The 15,762-nt window shown below is 61.2% G+C and overlaps 1 protein-coding gene across 1 annotated transcript; it reads left to right on the top strand.

Annotated features, from left to right (window-relative positions):
• Window positions 1–4,202: 4,202 nt before the first annotated feature.
• Window positions 4,203–6,491, top strand: SLC25A1 (solute carrier family 25 member 1; the record flags this gene model as incomplete). The annotated part of the gene is made up of 9 exons (XM_080717882.1): window positions 4,203–4,296; window positions 4,520–4,627; window positions 4,693–4,792; window positions 4,867–5,005; window positions 5,543–5,627; window positions 5,786–5,890; window positions 6,009–6,124; window positions 6,203–6,276; window positions 6,377–6,491. The coding sequence occupies 9 exons, from the start codon at window positions 4,203–4,205 to the stop codon at window positions 6,489–6,491; spliced, it is 936 nt and encodes a 311-aa protein (XP_080574008.1).
• Window positions 6,492–15,762: the final 9,271 nt, after the last annotated feature.

Here is a 15,762-nt window from a genome sequence, read left to right as displayed (position 1 = left end):
GTTTGCAGCCAGCCTCAGCTACTTAGTGAGGCCCTCTACAGCTCAATGAGACCCTGTCTCAAACTAAAGGATAAAAAATAGGGCTGGAGGCGGGTGTGGGGGCGCACGCTTCTAATCCCAGCATTCGGGAGGCTGAGGCCAGAGGATCACGATTCACAGACAGCCTCAGCTACTGAGTGAGGCCTCTGCAACTTGGTGAGACCCGGTTTCAAAATAAAGAAAAAAAAATAGGACAGGGGATGTAGCTCAGAGGTCAAATGCCCCTGGGTCCCATCCCCAGACTCCCCCCCAAAATAATTGGGCTGGGGGTGTAGCTTGGAGGTAGAATGCCACTGGGTTCCATCCCCTGTACTGCAAAAAATGAATAAGCCGAGCGTGGTGGTGCACGCTTGTCATCCCTGCACTTGGAAGGCTGAAACAGGAAGATTGCACAGGTTTGAAGCTAGCCTCAGCTGCATAGGAGGCTGAGGTCCACTCCGTGCCCACAGGGCGAGAGCTGGGTCTGGCCGTCCTCCTCCCTGGCGGCCACCAGCATCTTGGCCAGATGGGAGCGCCCTGGCCCACGGTTGTCCCCAGGAGCCATTGGTTGGCAGCGAGGCCTGTGGTTAGCGACTGGGCAGTGACCTTGACTCTGCCCACCCCTGCGGGGTCGGGATGGCAACCCGGGGACAGCAAGGGTTCCAGCAGAAGAGGAGTGTTAGGGGCTGAAGCCGGCAGTGAACCATGGGGGGGGGGGGGAGCGGAGGCGCCTCCAGCCGCAGCTGCGCAGCCCCAGGCCCCAGGAAGCTGCAGGGCACTTGGGCCCAGTCTGCCTGTGGCCAGGCCGCACGCCAGCGCACACCAGACTCCTGCTCACACGCACGGGGACACGCCCGCCTGGCTGGCTGGCTGATGTCCTCTTGGAGACAGGGTGCCCGCTCCCCGCGCAGCAGAGCCGTGTGAGGGCCCTGGACACCGCATGCTGCAGCTGGCAAGCCTCCAAGTGACGCACCCAGGAGAACAGCAAGAGACTGGCGGGGGAGGAGCCTGGCCGGCAGCCTGGCCGGACCGACGCCGCCCAGGAGACAGCCTTCCCGGAGGCGCAGGGTTTGCGCAAAGCGGCCAGGCCCCGGTGGGCTGTGGGGCTCACTGGGGTCCGGGGTGTGCAGCATCCGGCTGGAGCGCTGCCACGCGCTCACAGGCCAGGGAGAGGAGCTGAGGCCAAACACCTTGTCGTCCTGGCCTTGGGGTTTATCCCAGCTCTTAGCCTCGCGCCCGCACCCCACAGCTACCGGGTGCATGTTGGTCCTGCGCCACACTGGTGTCAGTCTTGGGCAAGGCCAGAGACAGGCGCACAGGGCGGTCAGGCAGGGGAGGCACCGTCAGGGCCGCCTGGTCTCAGGGCTGTGGGACAGGCCTCTCTAGGAGAGTGGCCCTCCAGCAACGCCAGCAGGGGGTGCAATGGGGCTGGGGTGCCTGGAGGGGCGGGGCCTGCGCCTGGGCTGTGCCCCCCCCCACCAGCAGTTCTACCTGGACTGCAAGCCCCTGCTCAGCAATGACCTGCTGCTGGCGCTGGCGCCGGAGCCCGGCTGGGCCTCACCTGGACAGTTGGTTTCTTCTTTTCAGACGTGAGTCACACTGAGCCCTGCGTATCTGGCCAGCTCTGCCAAGCCTGTCAAAAAGGTAGCAGACTGTGTGTGTGCGCGTGTGCCTGTGTGTGCATAAGCAGGGATGTTTCTGTGTCCAGAAGGGGACGCGGCCCTCAGAAGCCAACCGCCAGCCACTGAAGGTCCCGGCCCGGCCCGACCCCTGCAGGCTCCTGTGCCCCTCTGCCAAGCTCCCAGAGGCCTTCAGCAGGTGGCTGGCCGGAAGCCTCAGTCTGTGCACGAGTCCAAGAGGACCCCATGGGGAGCTGGCCCGCGGGTGCTTGGTAGGTGGCACCCTGGGGGGGATTCACATAGCCCTGTCCTGGCCCAGCTCTGGACAGGGATGGACAAGGGGGTAAGCGCCCCAGCGGCTTCCAGGAGGCCAAGGGTCTGTGTGTCTAGGAGGATGGTTCAGCCAGCTCCTTTGTGTGTGTGTGTGTGTGTGTGTGTGTGTGTGGCACTGGGGTTCCTGGCAACCCTTCTACCTCCAGGCTACACTTCCAGACCTATTTTATATTTTTATTTGGAAACAGGGCCTCTTAGGCCAGCGCGGCTAGCTTCGAACCTGCGCGATCCTCCTGTCTCTGCCTCCCAAGTGCGGGGATTGCAAGTGTGCGCCACCACGCCCGGCTAAATACCATTTTGTATTGGTGCATGTTGTAACCATACAAGATGGTGGAGACATACATGCACACGGCACCAGTTAGCCCTTACCCAGTCCCGCCGCTCCCGCCCCTCCCCGCGGGCCTGGTGGCCACAGTGGTAGGTCGCTGAGGTCCATCACCTGCATTAGCGGTTCCCTCCCCCCCATCCGCTCAGGCAGGGCCCTTATTTGCTCCTCTGTGGTTTCTCCTTCTAGAGCTCCTCCTGTGACCCATCTTCTCCCCAGCTCCACAAATTAGGGAGACCATCCAATCTCTTACATTTTGTGACTAATCTCACTTAGCATAATGTCCTCCAGTTCCATCCCTTTCCCTGTGAATTAGGTATTTGTGTTTTTCTTTGCGGCTGAGTAAAATTCCACTGTCTACGTACCCCATGGTTTTGTGATCCATTCATCTGTTGATGGCCATCTTGGCTGGTTCCCATCGTTTGCCAATGGTGAATTGTGCGGCTATGAACACAGATACACACGCGTTAGTCTGATAGTTTGGTTTCCATTCTTTGGGTCAATTTTTTTTTCCACAGGTCTGGGGATGGAACCCATGGGCATTCGACCTCTAGCTACAGTCCCAGCCCTATTTTTTATTCTTTATTTTGAAACAGGGTCTCACTGAGTTGTAGAGGGCCTCACTAAGTAGCTGAGGCTGCCTGTGAACCGCGATCCTTCTGTCTCAGCCTCCCAAGTGCTGGGATTACAAGTGTGCGCCACCACGCCGGGCTTGGAATTTTTAGATCTTGATGGGCATGAATGAGACCCAGCTGACTGAGTGAAGTGACCGTCCCATCTGGGAACCAGCTGGCCTCCCACCTGCCTGGCCCCGAGCCAGCACCTCAACAGCCCTTCCCTCTCCCCAGGCTTCTGCTACGGCTAGGGGGGCCAGGGCTGGTCCTGGCAGCTCAGGGGCAGCCAGAAGAGAGCGCCCAGCCTGTCAGGAGGACCTTCACTGTAGGCCTCTCCCCCGGCAGGCCGTGGCTGGCCCAGCTGTCAGGAGCCCCTAAGCTCAGGGCTCTGCTGCTCCTGCTGCCTGCAGTCTCCACCAGGCCTCCTTGTCTCAGGTGAGCCGCTTCAATGTGTAGCGGGCATAGGCTCCACACCCCCTTCACCAGCTCCAGTGTCTCCAAGAAACACTTCAGGACACCTGGGCATTATTTTTGCAGAAGCCCAATGATGGCCACTCCAGTCTCAGGAGGCCAGGATGGCCCCACCGCCCAAGACCTGGCCAGCAGCTGTGGCACGGTGGACTTCTGCCTCCGGGCCCTCTGGCATTGCCGGGACACTATGGTCTGCAAGGATTCCCCACGCGGCGCCTGGGAAGGGCGGCACTGCCCCCACCTGCGGCCACACTGCAGCCTCAGCGCGAGCCCGCGGCGCCCGCCCGGCAGGGATATTAAGGTCGGTTTATTGAGGCAAAGGTCTGCGTGACGCGCGTGTGGGCAGGAGGGCCAGGGGTCACTGACAGGCCCGGGGCCAGAGCTCAGGGAGCCGCCGCGCGATGGGTGGGCCTTCCCGGTCGGCCCTCACCGCCCGCGAGGAGCGGCGGGGCGGGGTCGCCGGGTGCGGACGCAGACCCCGGCTCCCGGAGGCCACGCCCACCCCGCGCAGGCCCCGCCCGCGCCCCGCCCCGCCCCCGGCCCGGCCATTGGCTGCGCTCCAGTCCCCGCCCCGCCCCGGCCCGGCCCACACCTACGCCACGCCCTCGCCACGCCCCCTGCCCGGCCATTGGCTGCGCCCCAGTCCCCGCCCGGCCTCAGTTTCCCGGCCCGCGCGGGGCGGGGCGGGGAGGGGCGGGGCCGGGCTCAGGCCACGTGGGCGGGGCCGGGAGCCGCCGCCGCCCCCGGGACTTAACCGGCCGCCGCCGTCGCGCCCCGCGCCCCGCCGCAGCTCGCACCACGGCCGCCGCCGGGCGCCCCGCCATGCCCGCGCCCCGCGCCCCCCGCGCCCTGGCGGCCGCCGCGCCCGCGCCCGGGAAGGCCAAGCTCACGCACCCCGGGAAGGCGATCCTGGCAGGTGGGCCCCCGACCCCGCCGCCGCGCTTCCGGGTGGGCCCGGCCCCCAGTCCCCGCCCGCTTCCGGGTCGGCCGTGGCCGTGGCCGTGGCCGTGGGCGGGGGCCGCGGGGGGAGGCCGGCGGGCCGGGGGGAGGCCGGCGGGCCGGGGCCGGGGGCGGGGGGCGGGCCGGGGGCGGCGGCCGCGGGGGCAGGCCGGCGGGGCGGACGGTGCGGCTCCCCGCAGGCGGCCTGGCGGGCGGCATCGAGATCTGCATCACGTTCCCCACCGAGTACGTGAAGACGCAGCTGCAGCTGGACGAGCGCGCGCACCCGCCGCGGTACCGGGGCATCGGTGAGCCTGCGGGCGGCGGGCGGCGGGGGGCGGCGCGGGGCCGGGTCTGACGGCGCCTCCCGCAGGGGACTGCGTGCGGCAGACGGTGCGCAGCCATGGCGTCCTGGGCCTGTACCGCGGCCTCAGCTCCCTGCTCTACGGCTCCATCCCCAAGGCGGCCGTCAGGTGAGGCCGGGCCGCGCCGGGGCGGGGCGGGGCGGGGGGCGGCGGCGGCGGCGCTCACCGGCCTCTGCCCGCAGGTTCGGGATGTTCGAGTTCCTCAGCAATCACATGCGGGACGCCCAGGGCCGGCTGGACAGCACGCGCGGACTGCTGTGCGGCCTGGGCGCCGGCGTGGCCGAGGCCGTGGTGGTCGTGTGTCCCATGGAGACCATCAAGGTGGGGACCTGGCAGGAAGCGGGCTGGCGGGCTCACGGCGGGAGGCTGAGCCAGGAGGGCAGGAAGGGTCTCCCTGGAGGCTGCACAGCCCCAGGGCAAGAGCATTCTTAAGGTCTTAAGTAAAAGACTTAATTTCTGGGGGGTTTGGTACTGGAGATTAAAACCAGGGAGGTCATTATGACCTCCCTGAGGAACTGGTAACTTCTGTCTCTCAGCTATACTCCCAGCTCTTTCTATTCTTTATTTTGAAGCAGGGTCTTGCTAAGTTGCCAAGGCTGGCCTTGAACCTGCCTTCCTCCTGTCGGCCTCCCTAAGTACTGAATTACAAGTCAGTAAAAGGCCTGCTGCCCCACCTGTGGGGACCAGCAGGCTTGACCAGACTGGGGCACAGGTGGCCCCGGTGTGCTGGGAGAGGCTAAGGTGAAGAGCTGCCCCCACCTGTGTGGTGGGCTTGGCTGCCAGCCAGGCCCCAGGCCCGCTGCCCCTCAGGAGGTGGCCCTGGAGGCCCACGCTCCCCCGCCCCTCTCGTGCTCTCAGGTGAAGTTCATTCACGACCAGACGTCCCCCAACCCCAAGTACAGAGGATTCTTCCACGGGGTTAGAGAGATCGTGCGGGAGCAAGGTGAGCCGCGGGAGAGGAGGGCCAGGGACGTCGGCTGGGTGGCAGAGGGCGGGTTTCCCCTGCAGCCCTGCCCTGCATCCCCGGGGCGCTCTCCTGACTCCCAGCTGGAGGCTGGGGTGCCAGGATGAGCGCCTGCCTGCCTGCCTGCCTGCCCCCAGGGCTGAAGGGGACCTACCAGGGCCTTACGGCCACCGTGCTGAAGCAGGGCTCAAACCAAGCCATCCGCTTCTTCGTTATGACCTCCCTGCGGAACTGGTACCGAGGTGCGTCTGCGTCCAGGTTTCCAGGCCCCGCCAGCTAGACTGCTCGGGCCCTCCCTGCCCTCCGAGCCTGCCCCTTGGGCCTCCCAGCACCCTGCCTGCCCTTCTCCCTCACATCCAGGAGACAACCCCAACAAGCCCATGAACCCGCTCATCACTGGGGCCTTCGGAGCCATTGCTGGCGCAGCCAGCGTCTTCGGGAACACACCTCTGGACGTAATCAAGACCCGGATGCAGGTGGGGAGCTAGGGCAATGGGGGGGGGGGCCCTCGGTGGGGGGCTGGCTGCTGAGCACGCGCCCACCGTGTCCTGCAGGGTCTGGAGGCACACAAATACCGCAACACGTGGGACTGCGGCATGCAGATCCTGAGGAATGAGGGCCTCAAGGCGTAAGTAGGGAGGCAGGCACGGCCCTGCCCGGCTGCCTGCCTGGGCTCTCCCCCGCCCGGGCTCTCCCCCGCCCCATGCTCACCCCCACCTCCCCTCCAGCTTCTACAAGGGCACCGTCCCCCGGCTGGGCCGCGTCTGCCTGGACGTGGCCATCGTGTTTATCATCTACGACGAGGTGGTGAAGATGCTGAACAAGGTGTGGAAGACCGACTGAGCCCGGCGCCGCCGCCCTCACGGCTCAGCGTAGTGCCAAAGGGCCGTCGCCCGCCCCTCGCTCGCAGCCTGGCCTCCGGTGGCCATCCCCACAGTGCTGTCTCGTCTGTATGTGACGCCTCTCTCGTGTCCCTGTCCTGTGAACTGTGCCACGCGCCATGTGCTTACTTGTGAGTCGTGTGCCTGTGTTTCCTGTCGTCACGTGACCCTGCACCCCGCTCCCCGGGTGCCCATGGCCTGGGTCCAAGGCCAGTCCCAGCCTGGTGCCTGCCACCCTGGCCTACCACAGCTGCCTCCGGGCCTTGGCCTGGCTTCATGCATTCCAGGGGGCTCTGTGCCCCCGCTTCTCCCTCCATTGGCCTTAACTGGCCCTCGGGCCTCCCTCCGCCCGGGACAGGGTGGCGCCGCCACTCTCAGGACCACCCTGCCAAGGCAGAATAAACCGGATCCTGTGGCAGTCTCTTTGCCTGCGTCCATCCCTCCAGGGCCACATGTTGGCTGGGGCAGTGAGGGCCCAGCCACCCTGGGCACCGCAGCCACAGTGTGGGCTGCAGCCCAGCCTGCCCTGAGGCCTGGGCACGAGGCCCCGGAATGGCTTGGCAGGCTGCGCAAGTGTCCAGTGCAGGGCTGGTCCCAGGAGACCGCGCGCCCAGATGTTCTCAGGACACCGCCGCTCCTTGCCCACACCCTGGTGGCAGGCCCCTGCCCCTTGGCCTGTGGCGGCCCACCCCACCCTCTCCAGGAGTTTCTGCTTCCTGCAGGGAGGGGTCACATGGAAGTACTGGAGGCTGTGAACTACCAGGGCAGAGGCGTCTACCCTGAGCTCTGAGCTGTACCAGTGGGAAGGGTTAGCTGCCTGGGGGGCTGCTGAGAGCCTCATCCCAGGCCCCTCCCTCAGCCACGAGCCAGCCGGGGACTCCCAAGCACAGGACAGGGTCAGCGGGTGCTGGTAGCACCAGTCCCGAGGGGCAGAAGGGAGCACTCTCCTGTTCGGTGCCCCCCTAGGGGGAAGAAGGAACTTGGCTCCGCCCCAGAACCACCTGGCAGCACCAGCTTCCCTGTAGACAGGCTCGCTGTCTTTCTGGGGAGAATGCCTTTCCTGCAGCCTCCTGCAAGCAACTCTGCGTCCCTGCAGTGAGGCTGTGCTTGTGGGCAGCGGGCATGTGGGGGAAGCCAAGGCTGGGGAGTCTGGGGCCAGCGCCATTCAGCCACACCACGGGACTGGGCTGCTTTGTTTGCAGGGGTCGCAAACAACAACAGGACCTAAACAAGCTGACCCCATGCGTGTACACACACACACACACTGGCACGTGCAGGTCCCAGGGCTGGAGCCCAGACCACAGCTTTGACCTCAGAAGTTTGAAGGGGGGGGGCACAGCACTGGGCTGATGAGTGGAATTAGGCTCAGACCCTGGCTCCCCACCCACTGTGTGACTTATGTCCTCATCTGTCAGCTGGTGCGCGATAGTACATCCCAGTACCTTGAAGCCTGAGACGGGAGGATCACAGATTGAGACCAGCCCCATAATTTAGACTTTTAAAATAAAAAGCCTGGGTGTAGCTCAGAGGTAGATGGCCTCTGGGTTCGATCTCCAGTGCCACGCACACACAACACGCAGGCTTACTTGTGAATCCAAGTAGTATTTCCTTCACCGGCCTTTTATTTCCTGGGTGCTTTCACAGACTTCCTGGAAGGGGTCTTAGGAAAAAGGGGTGTGAGGACTGGCGTCCTGGGGCCAGGGGCTCGGCACGCCTGGGTCTTGAGAAGGAGACGCAGGCCCAAGGCAGGGCTGTCCTGGAGGGCGATGGTCAACCAGGGAACCAAGGCGCCCGGGCGGTGGGCGCCGGCCCCCGGCCTCATCACGCAGCGGGTCCTCGGCGTCCTTGGCCGGGCTGGCCACACCCCACAGACGCTTCCTCGGGCGGCCCGGCCGGACCCCGAGCCGCGGGGGTCCGAGCCTACGGTGGCGGCCGCCGCTGGCTGGCACGGCCGCGCCGCCTCCGGACGCTCGCGGGAACCCGGGCACTTTCCTCGAGCTGCGGCCCGAGACGGCCGGCGAGTCACGTCCTCGGCGCGGCTGGGGTCGGGAGGACAGACGGACGCCGCGGTCGCGAGCCGGGGCGGGCGGGCGCAAGGGCCGCGCTGCGGAGCACTCGGCTGCCCCGCGCCGCCCGCCGGGCGCACGAGACGGCGCGCTGCTGACGTCACGGCCGGCGCGCCGGTGACGTCACGGGCCGGTGACGCGGGGGCGGGGCGCTGGGGCGGCGCGTGCGCGCTGCCGGGCCGGGGGCTGCGCTGCCGAGGCTCCTGGGCTTTTGCGGTGGGGACTGAACCCAAAAGCATTCTGTCTCCAAGCTACACCCCAGCCGGTTTTATCTTATCCGGAAACGGTCCCACCGAGGTTGTTGAAAGCCTCTCTAAGTTGCCGAGGCTGGCCTTGAACGTGCGAACCTCCTGTCTCGGCCTTCCACGTTCTGGAATTACAGGCACGCACCAGCACACCCTTTTTTTTTTTTTTTTTTTTTTTTTTCAAACAGGGCCTGGCTAAGTTGGAGGCTGCTCTCCAGCCAGCGGCCTCCTGCGACGGGCGTGCTCCACCAAGCCGGGTGCGAGGCCCTGCCCCCAGCGCCCAGAGGCCCAGCCAGCGCCCGCCACCTTCCCAGAGCCACGAGGGAGCTGGCTGGACACTCCTGGCCGCAGGCCACGCACCTCCCGGCCTGGAGCTGCCTCGTTTCCCCGAGCCACACTTCCCCCGAAGTGGTGTGCTCTCTGCACAGCCCCTGCGGCTTCCTCTCCCTGGAACCTTGAAACACTTTTTTTTTTTTAACTCTCCTCCTACACGCCACCTTTACCTTTTAATTCACTGCGGTTGAGACAGCATGTGACTCCTTCCCGATGGTAGGCCATTTCTTTTTTTTTTCTTTTCTTTTCTTTTTCTTTTTTTTTTTGCATACTGGGGACTGAACCCGGAGGTAGAATGCTTCTGGGTTCAATCCCCCACCCCTACCCGCCACACACACACACACACACACCGGGGGAGGGGGGTGACACACACCTGTAATCCCAGGCCTTGGAGGGCTGCAATAGGAGGATCTCAAGTTTGAGGACAGCCTCAACAATTTAGAGAGGCCCTCTTTATTAACTTTAATAAGACTTTCAATACGGCCAGGGGTGGGGCGTTGAGGGGAAATGTAGCTCAGCTAGAATGCCCTTGAGGTCAATCAAAGAAAGAAAGAAAACAAGCCCAGGCAGAAACAAAGACCCTAGCTGAGAGCTCTGGCGTGGAAAGGGGTTCAGAGGAGGGCTGGGGCAGAAGGCATCAGCCCTAAGAGTGAGTCGTCAACAAACACCGCGCGGGGCCACGGCGGGGAGACAGGGCTGCCCGGGCCGGTCTTCTCCGCGGATGTCCACCCACGCTGTGGCCGATTCCTGGCCAGCGCGTGGGGAGGCGGGCGCCTGGCCGAGGAGCCCGACTGGCTGGCAGAAGCCCGGCTGCAGCATGACTCTGCAGGAAAGGCCGGGCTCGCCGGGGCAGGCCGGCAGGCCGAGCCCGGGAGGACGCAGGTTCAAGTCCAGCTTCAGCCCCTCAGGGAGCCTGGGGAACCGAGTGGGACCGCGTTTCCAAAATATAAAATCAAAGGCTTAGCTCAGAAATAGAACGCCCTGAGCCAGGGAGGAAGCCGCCAGGCAGCCCTGTGCCCCCTGATCCAAGAAGGCAGCACGCGCCCATCTTCAGACCTCTGGCCCGCCCGGGGAAACCGAGGCGGGCGGGTCGGCGGGGAGCCGGGTTTCAGATGCGCCGGCTCTCCGCCCGGCCGGCCGGCGCTCGCCGAGGACAATTGGACGGCCAAAGCAGATTAAGGCGGGTGTTAATCCCCCTAATGGCTTCCCAATCCCCGCGCCGGGCGCTAAGCCGGCCTTTCTCCGCCGCCGGCCGATGCTATCTGCCCCGCCATCTCCCCGCCATCTCCCCGGCCGGGCCGCGCTAATCCGCGGCGCTGGCCGCCCGAGCCGGCCGATCGGCGTTTCGATTACGGCCTCGGCGGAGGGCCCTTTGTGCGAGCCGCCCTAATCCCCTAATTCCGTGATAATAAAGGAGGCCCTGGCCGGCGCCGGAATGAAAGGAAGCAATCAGGGCGCCCTGAGGGCCCGCGCTGGCCGGGCGCCCGCCCCCGCGGGGTCTGGACACCGCCCGGCCGCCGCCCCCCCGCACCCGGACGCCCGCCCAGGCCCAGGCCCGGGCCCGGGTTGGCGCCCCCGGCCGCTTTCGGCCAGGCCTGGAGACCTGCGCAGCTCCTGCTGCAGAAGGAAGGGTGGCCGACCGGCGCGGGGGTGCGCCCTGCAACCCCAGCACCCGGGGGCCGGGACAGGAGGGTCCCAGCGTCCAGGACAGCCTCAGCCGGACCGAGGGCCTCAGCAACTGAGCGGGACCCTGCTGCAAAACAAATTTTTAAAAGTAGGGTTGGGGGCTGTAGCTGGGACCACAAAAATAAGCGAATAAGCAGGGCTGGGAGCGCAGCGTGGAGGTAGAGTGGACCTGGGCTCAGTCTTCACTCCTTACCACTGCTACGCAATTGCCTTTTTCTTTTCTTTCGTTCCTTTTTGGTGTTGTTCTGGAACTGGTAGTTCTCGAACCGGTGACCCCAAGTACTGGGGTTCCAGGCGTCACCAGCGCGCCCGGCTCAGCACCTCTTATGGGAGCTGTTTGTGGCGGGTACATAGCGGAGGCACGCCTCACCCATAGGTGTAAGACACGGATGGTTGACGATGGTTGACGGGTCTTCAGGGGCCTGAAGGGGCTCTCCCTGTCTCAGAGGCACCTGTGCGGGTTAGACTCCAACAACACCGAACAGTGCCCCAGGAGACTACATTTTTTTTTTTTTTTTTTTTTTTGCAATACTACAGATGGAACCCAGGGCATTCTACCTCTGAGCTACACCCCCAACCTAAATTTTTATTCTTTATTTTTATTATTTTAGTTTATTATTATTATTATTATTTTTTTTTTTTTTTTGCTGGTCTGGGGATGGAGCCCAGAGGCATTTGACCTCCGAGCTACACCCCCAGCCCAATTTTTCATTCATTTTTCTTTTTATTTATTTATTTTTTTCTTGTGGGTCGGGGGATGGAACCCAGAGGCATTTGACCTCCATGCTACACCCCCTGCCCAATTTTTTATTCTTTACTTTGAAACAGGGTCTCACTGAGTTGCAGAGAGCCTCACTAAGTAGCTGAGGCTGTCCACAATCCACAAACCTCCTGTCTCAGCCTCCCCAATGCTGGGATTACAAGCGTGCCCACCACGCCTGGCTTTTATTCTTTATCTTGAAACAGGGTCTCACTGAGTTGTGGAGGGCCTCACTAAGCCTCACAGGCTGGCTGTGAACCGCGATCCTCCTGTCTCAGCCTCCCGAGCACCGGGATGATAGCGTGCGCTGCCACGCCCGGCTGAGATTAGCTTCTGTTTTGTGACCTCTGTCCTCTGAGCAACAGATATCTCTCCCGCTCAGCTATTCCTAGGTTGGATAATTAACAGATGGAGGTTTCCATAAGCGAGTGAGTTCCCAGCATGGCATCCAGGCCACATTTCTGATCTTTCTTTTATGTGGTCTTGGGACTAACAAGCATGGTTTAGGTCTAAGAATACTGAAAATTTTGCCCATTTTCATATTAAAATTACATATATGTGTATTAATATATATATTTATATATTCAGTGCCAGGGATTGAACCCACCCAGGGGCACTCCACCTCAGAGCTGCACCCCCAGCCCTTTTTAGTTTTTTAGTTCTTTTTTATTTTTTAATTTTTGTGGTACTGGGGGTGGAACCTAGGGGCAGTCTACTTTATTTTTTACTTTGAAACAAGAGTATTGTGAGCTTGGTGGCACACACCTCTAGTCTCAGTACTTGGGAGGCTGAAACAGGAGGATCACAGGTTCAAGGACAGCCTCAGCAAGTAGTGAGACTCTCACTAACCTAATGAGACCGTTTCAGAATAAAAATAAATTAGGGCTGGAGCCGGGCGTGGTGGCGTGCGCTTGTCATCCCCGCGCTTAAGAGGCCTAGACAGGAGGATCGCGTGGGTTCAAAGCCAGCCTCAGCTACTTAGTGAGACCCTGTTTCCAAATAAAATATTAAAAAATAGGTCTGGGAGTATAGCCCGAAAGTAGAAAGCCTCTGGGTTCCAACCCCAGTACCACCCCCGCCAAGAAAATAGGGCTGGGAGTGTAGCTCAGAGGTAGAAAGAATGTCCCTGGGTTCCATCCCCAATACCGAAAAGAAAAAGAAAAAAAAAGAAAGAAAGAAAAAAGAAAAGAAATAGGGTCTCGTTAAATTTCCAAGGCTGCCCCTGAACCCCTGCTTCTTTTTTTTTTTTTTTTTTTTTTTTTTGGTGGTACTGGGGTTCCTGGAAGCCATTCTACCTCCGGTATACACTCCCACGAGCTACACTCCCAGACCTATTTTTTTGACATTTTTATGTGGAAACAGGGTCTCTTAAGCCAGCGAGGCTGGCTCCTCCGAAACAGCGCGATCCTCCTGTCTCCACCTCCCAAGCGCGGGGATGACAAGCGTGCGCCACCACCACGTCCGGCTATCTTTTTTTTTTTTTTCTTGGCGGTACTGGGGGTGGAACCCAGGGGCATTCTACCTCCAAGCTACACCCCTAGCCCTATTTTTTATTTTTTATTTGAAACAAGGTCTCACTAAGTTATAGAGGGCCTCACTAAGTAGCCGAGGCTGTCCTCCACCCTCCTGTACCAGCCTCCCAAATGCTGGGATTACAGGTGTGCGCCACCACAGCCTGGGCCTATATTTTGTTTGGAAACAGAATCTCACTAAATTGCTGAGAGCTCCACTAAGCTGCTGAGGCTGGCTCCGAACCTGCAAGCCTCCTGTCTCAGCCTCCCAAGTGCTGGGATTACCAGCATGGGCCACCACGCCCAGCTAATTCTGATCTCAGTCCCTTTGGGAGATGCCCAGGAGAGGTATCTCTGGATCGTAGGTGGGTCCGTTCCCAGCTCTCCAAGGAGTCTGCACACTGACCTCTAGCAGCTGCACGGATTGGATTTGCAATCCCACCAACCGTGCAGAGTGCAGAAGTTCCTTCCCCGGGAGGCTGAGACTGGAGGATTGCGGTTCCCGGACAGACTCAGCTACTTAGTTAGGCCCTCTGCGACTCAGTGAGACCCGGTTTCAAAATAAAGAATAAAAAATTAGGGCAGGGGGTGTAGCTCGGAGGTCGAATGCCCCCGGGTTCCATCCCCAGACCTGGAAAAAAAAAAAAAAAAGTTCCTTCCCCACACCCTCCCACAGCACTATGTTGTCTGACTTCTGGGTCACCATAGTAGTCGGGTGGGTGGGCTCAGGGAGGTTTTGGTTTGCGTCTCCCTGGCTGCTAATGACCTGAGCGTGTTCTCACTCACGGCCCGTTTGCAGTTCTTCTTTTGTCAACTCAAGTGTCTGTTTAGTTCAATGGCCCATTTCTTGATTGAGTTATTTGGTTTTTTCTTGGGGGCGGGGGGGGGATAGAGGGAGACACAGACCAGGGATGGAACCCTGGAGCATTCTATCTCTGAGCTACATTCCCAGTCCTGTTTCTTATCCTTTTTTTTTTTTTTTAATTTATTTTTTTTGGTGGTACTGGGGTTCCTGGAAACCCTTCTACCTCCAGGCTACACTCCCAGACCTATTTTTTATATTTTTATTTGGAAAAAGGGTCTTTTAAGCCAGCACTGCTGGCTCCGAACCTGCGCGATCCTCCTGTCTCTGCCTCCCAAGCGCGGGATTACAAGGGTGCACCACCACGCCCGGCTTCTTTTTTTTTTTTTTTTTTTTTTTTTGGTGGTACTGGAGGTGGAACCCAGAGGCTTTCTACCTCTGGGCTATACTCCCAGACCTATTTCGTATTTTATTTGAAAACAGGGTCTCGCTAAGTTGCTGAGAGCTTCACTAAGTAGCTGAGGCTGGCTTCGAACCTGTGCGATCCTCCTGTCTCAGCCTCCCAAGCGCAGGGATTACAAGTGTGCACCACCACGCCCGGCTCACCCCTGGCTTCTCTCTTTAGACTTTTGATGGTTTCCTTTGATGAACAGAAACTTTCAGGTTAATGCCAAACTATTTATTAATTCTTGCTTTAATTCCCTGAGCTTTGAGAACCTTATTCCCAGACCTATTTTATTTTCTATTTTCAAACAGACTCACTGGGCAAGCTGGGCATGACACTGCACGCTTGTCATCCCAGTACTTGGTAGGCCGGGAGACAGGATGATGATTTGAGACCAGTCTCATCAACGTAGTGAGACTGTCAACAACCTAATGAGACCCTCTTTCAAAGCAACAAATAGGAATGAGTGGAGAGAGAGTGTAGCTTGGAGAATGCCCCTAGATTCAATCCTCTGTACCAACCAAACCAAACCAATCAGGGTCTTATAAATTATTGAAGCTGGCCTTGAACCTTTGATCCTCTGGTCTCAGTCTCCCAAATACTGGGATTACAGGTGTGCACCATCTCGCCCAGCAGGGTGAAACAGGGTGATCAAGTGCAGGTCACACACCCAATAAACATGGGATGGGACGGAAAGCCTGGGACTGCGGGGCAGGGGGTCCAGCCCCCAGGGTCGGTGGGCACCGTGTCTCTGGAGGCAGGGACACTGATGTGCTGGGGAGGGCTGGCGTGTCAGATGTCCTGTGTGTTGGGGGGGTGGGGTCCTTCTGTAACAGGAGGGCAGGCAGGAAAAACCTAGAATGAGCTGAGGACGGTTTCCCGGACAAGATGGAGAAGGCAGTCACAGCAGTCGAGGGGTCACAGCACAGATGCCATTCCCCCCGGCAAACGGGATTCCTCCTTGAAGCTGAGTCCCCGGGGGTCCACCCTGGGTAGCAGGGGGCCGCCCTCACTACCCTGGGTAGCAGGGGGTCCACCCTGCGCAGGGCACCGCCCTCACCCCAGGTGAGAGGCCCCGCGCCGGCGGGGCTGGGGCGGGTTTCTCCGGGAGCTCAGGGGTCCCGGGACCTCGCCCACCCGGGGTGGAGCCAGCCCTGCCCAGGCGCGAGCCCGGGGCGGCGCGGGGGCTGCGCGCGGTCCTTTGGACGGTCGGTCCTGTGGTCCTGTGGTCCTTTGGGCGCGCGGACAGGAGCCGCGGGCTGCGCGCCCTCTGCGCTGGCGGCCCCGCCCGGGCGGGGATTAGCGGCGGGGGCGGCGGCGGGATTAGCGCGGGGCTCGCCGCCCCCCGACGTATATATTGCGGCGGCGCGGGCCGGCGCGGCGGC

This window comes from Muscardinus avellanarius (genome assembly GCF_963383645.1).
Source record: "Muscardinus avellanarius genome assembly, chromosome: 21".
In the NCBI taxonomy this organism is placed as follows: Eukaryota; Metazoa; Chordata; class Mammalia; order Rodentia; family Gliridae; genus Muscardinus; species Muscardinus avellanarius.
The sequence above is the reverse complement of the archived record's forward strand: the minus strand, read 5'-3'. Positions and strand labels throughout refer to the sequence as shown.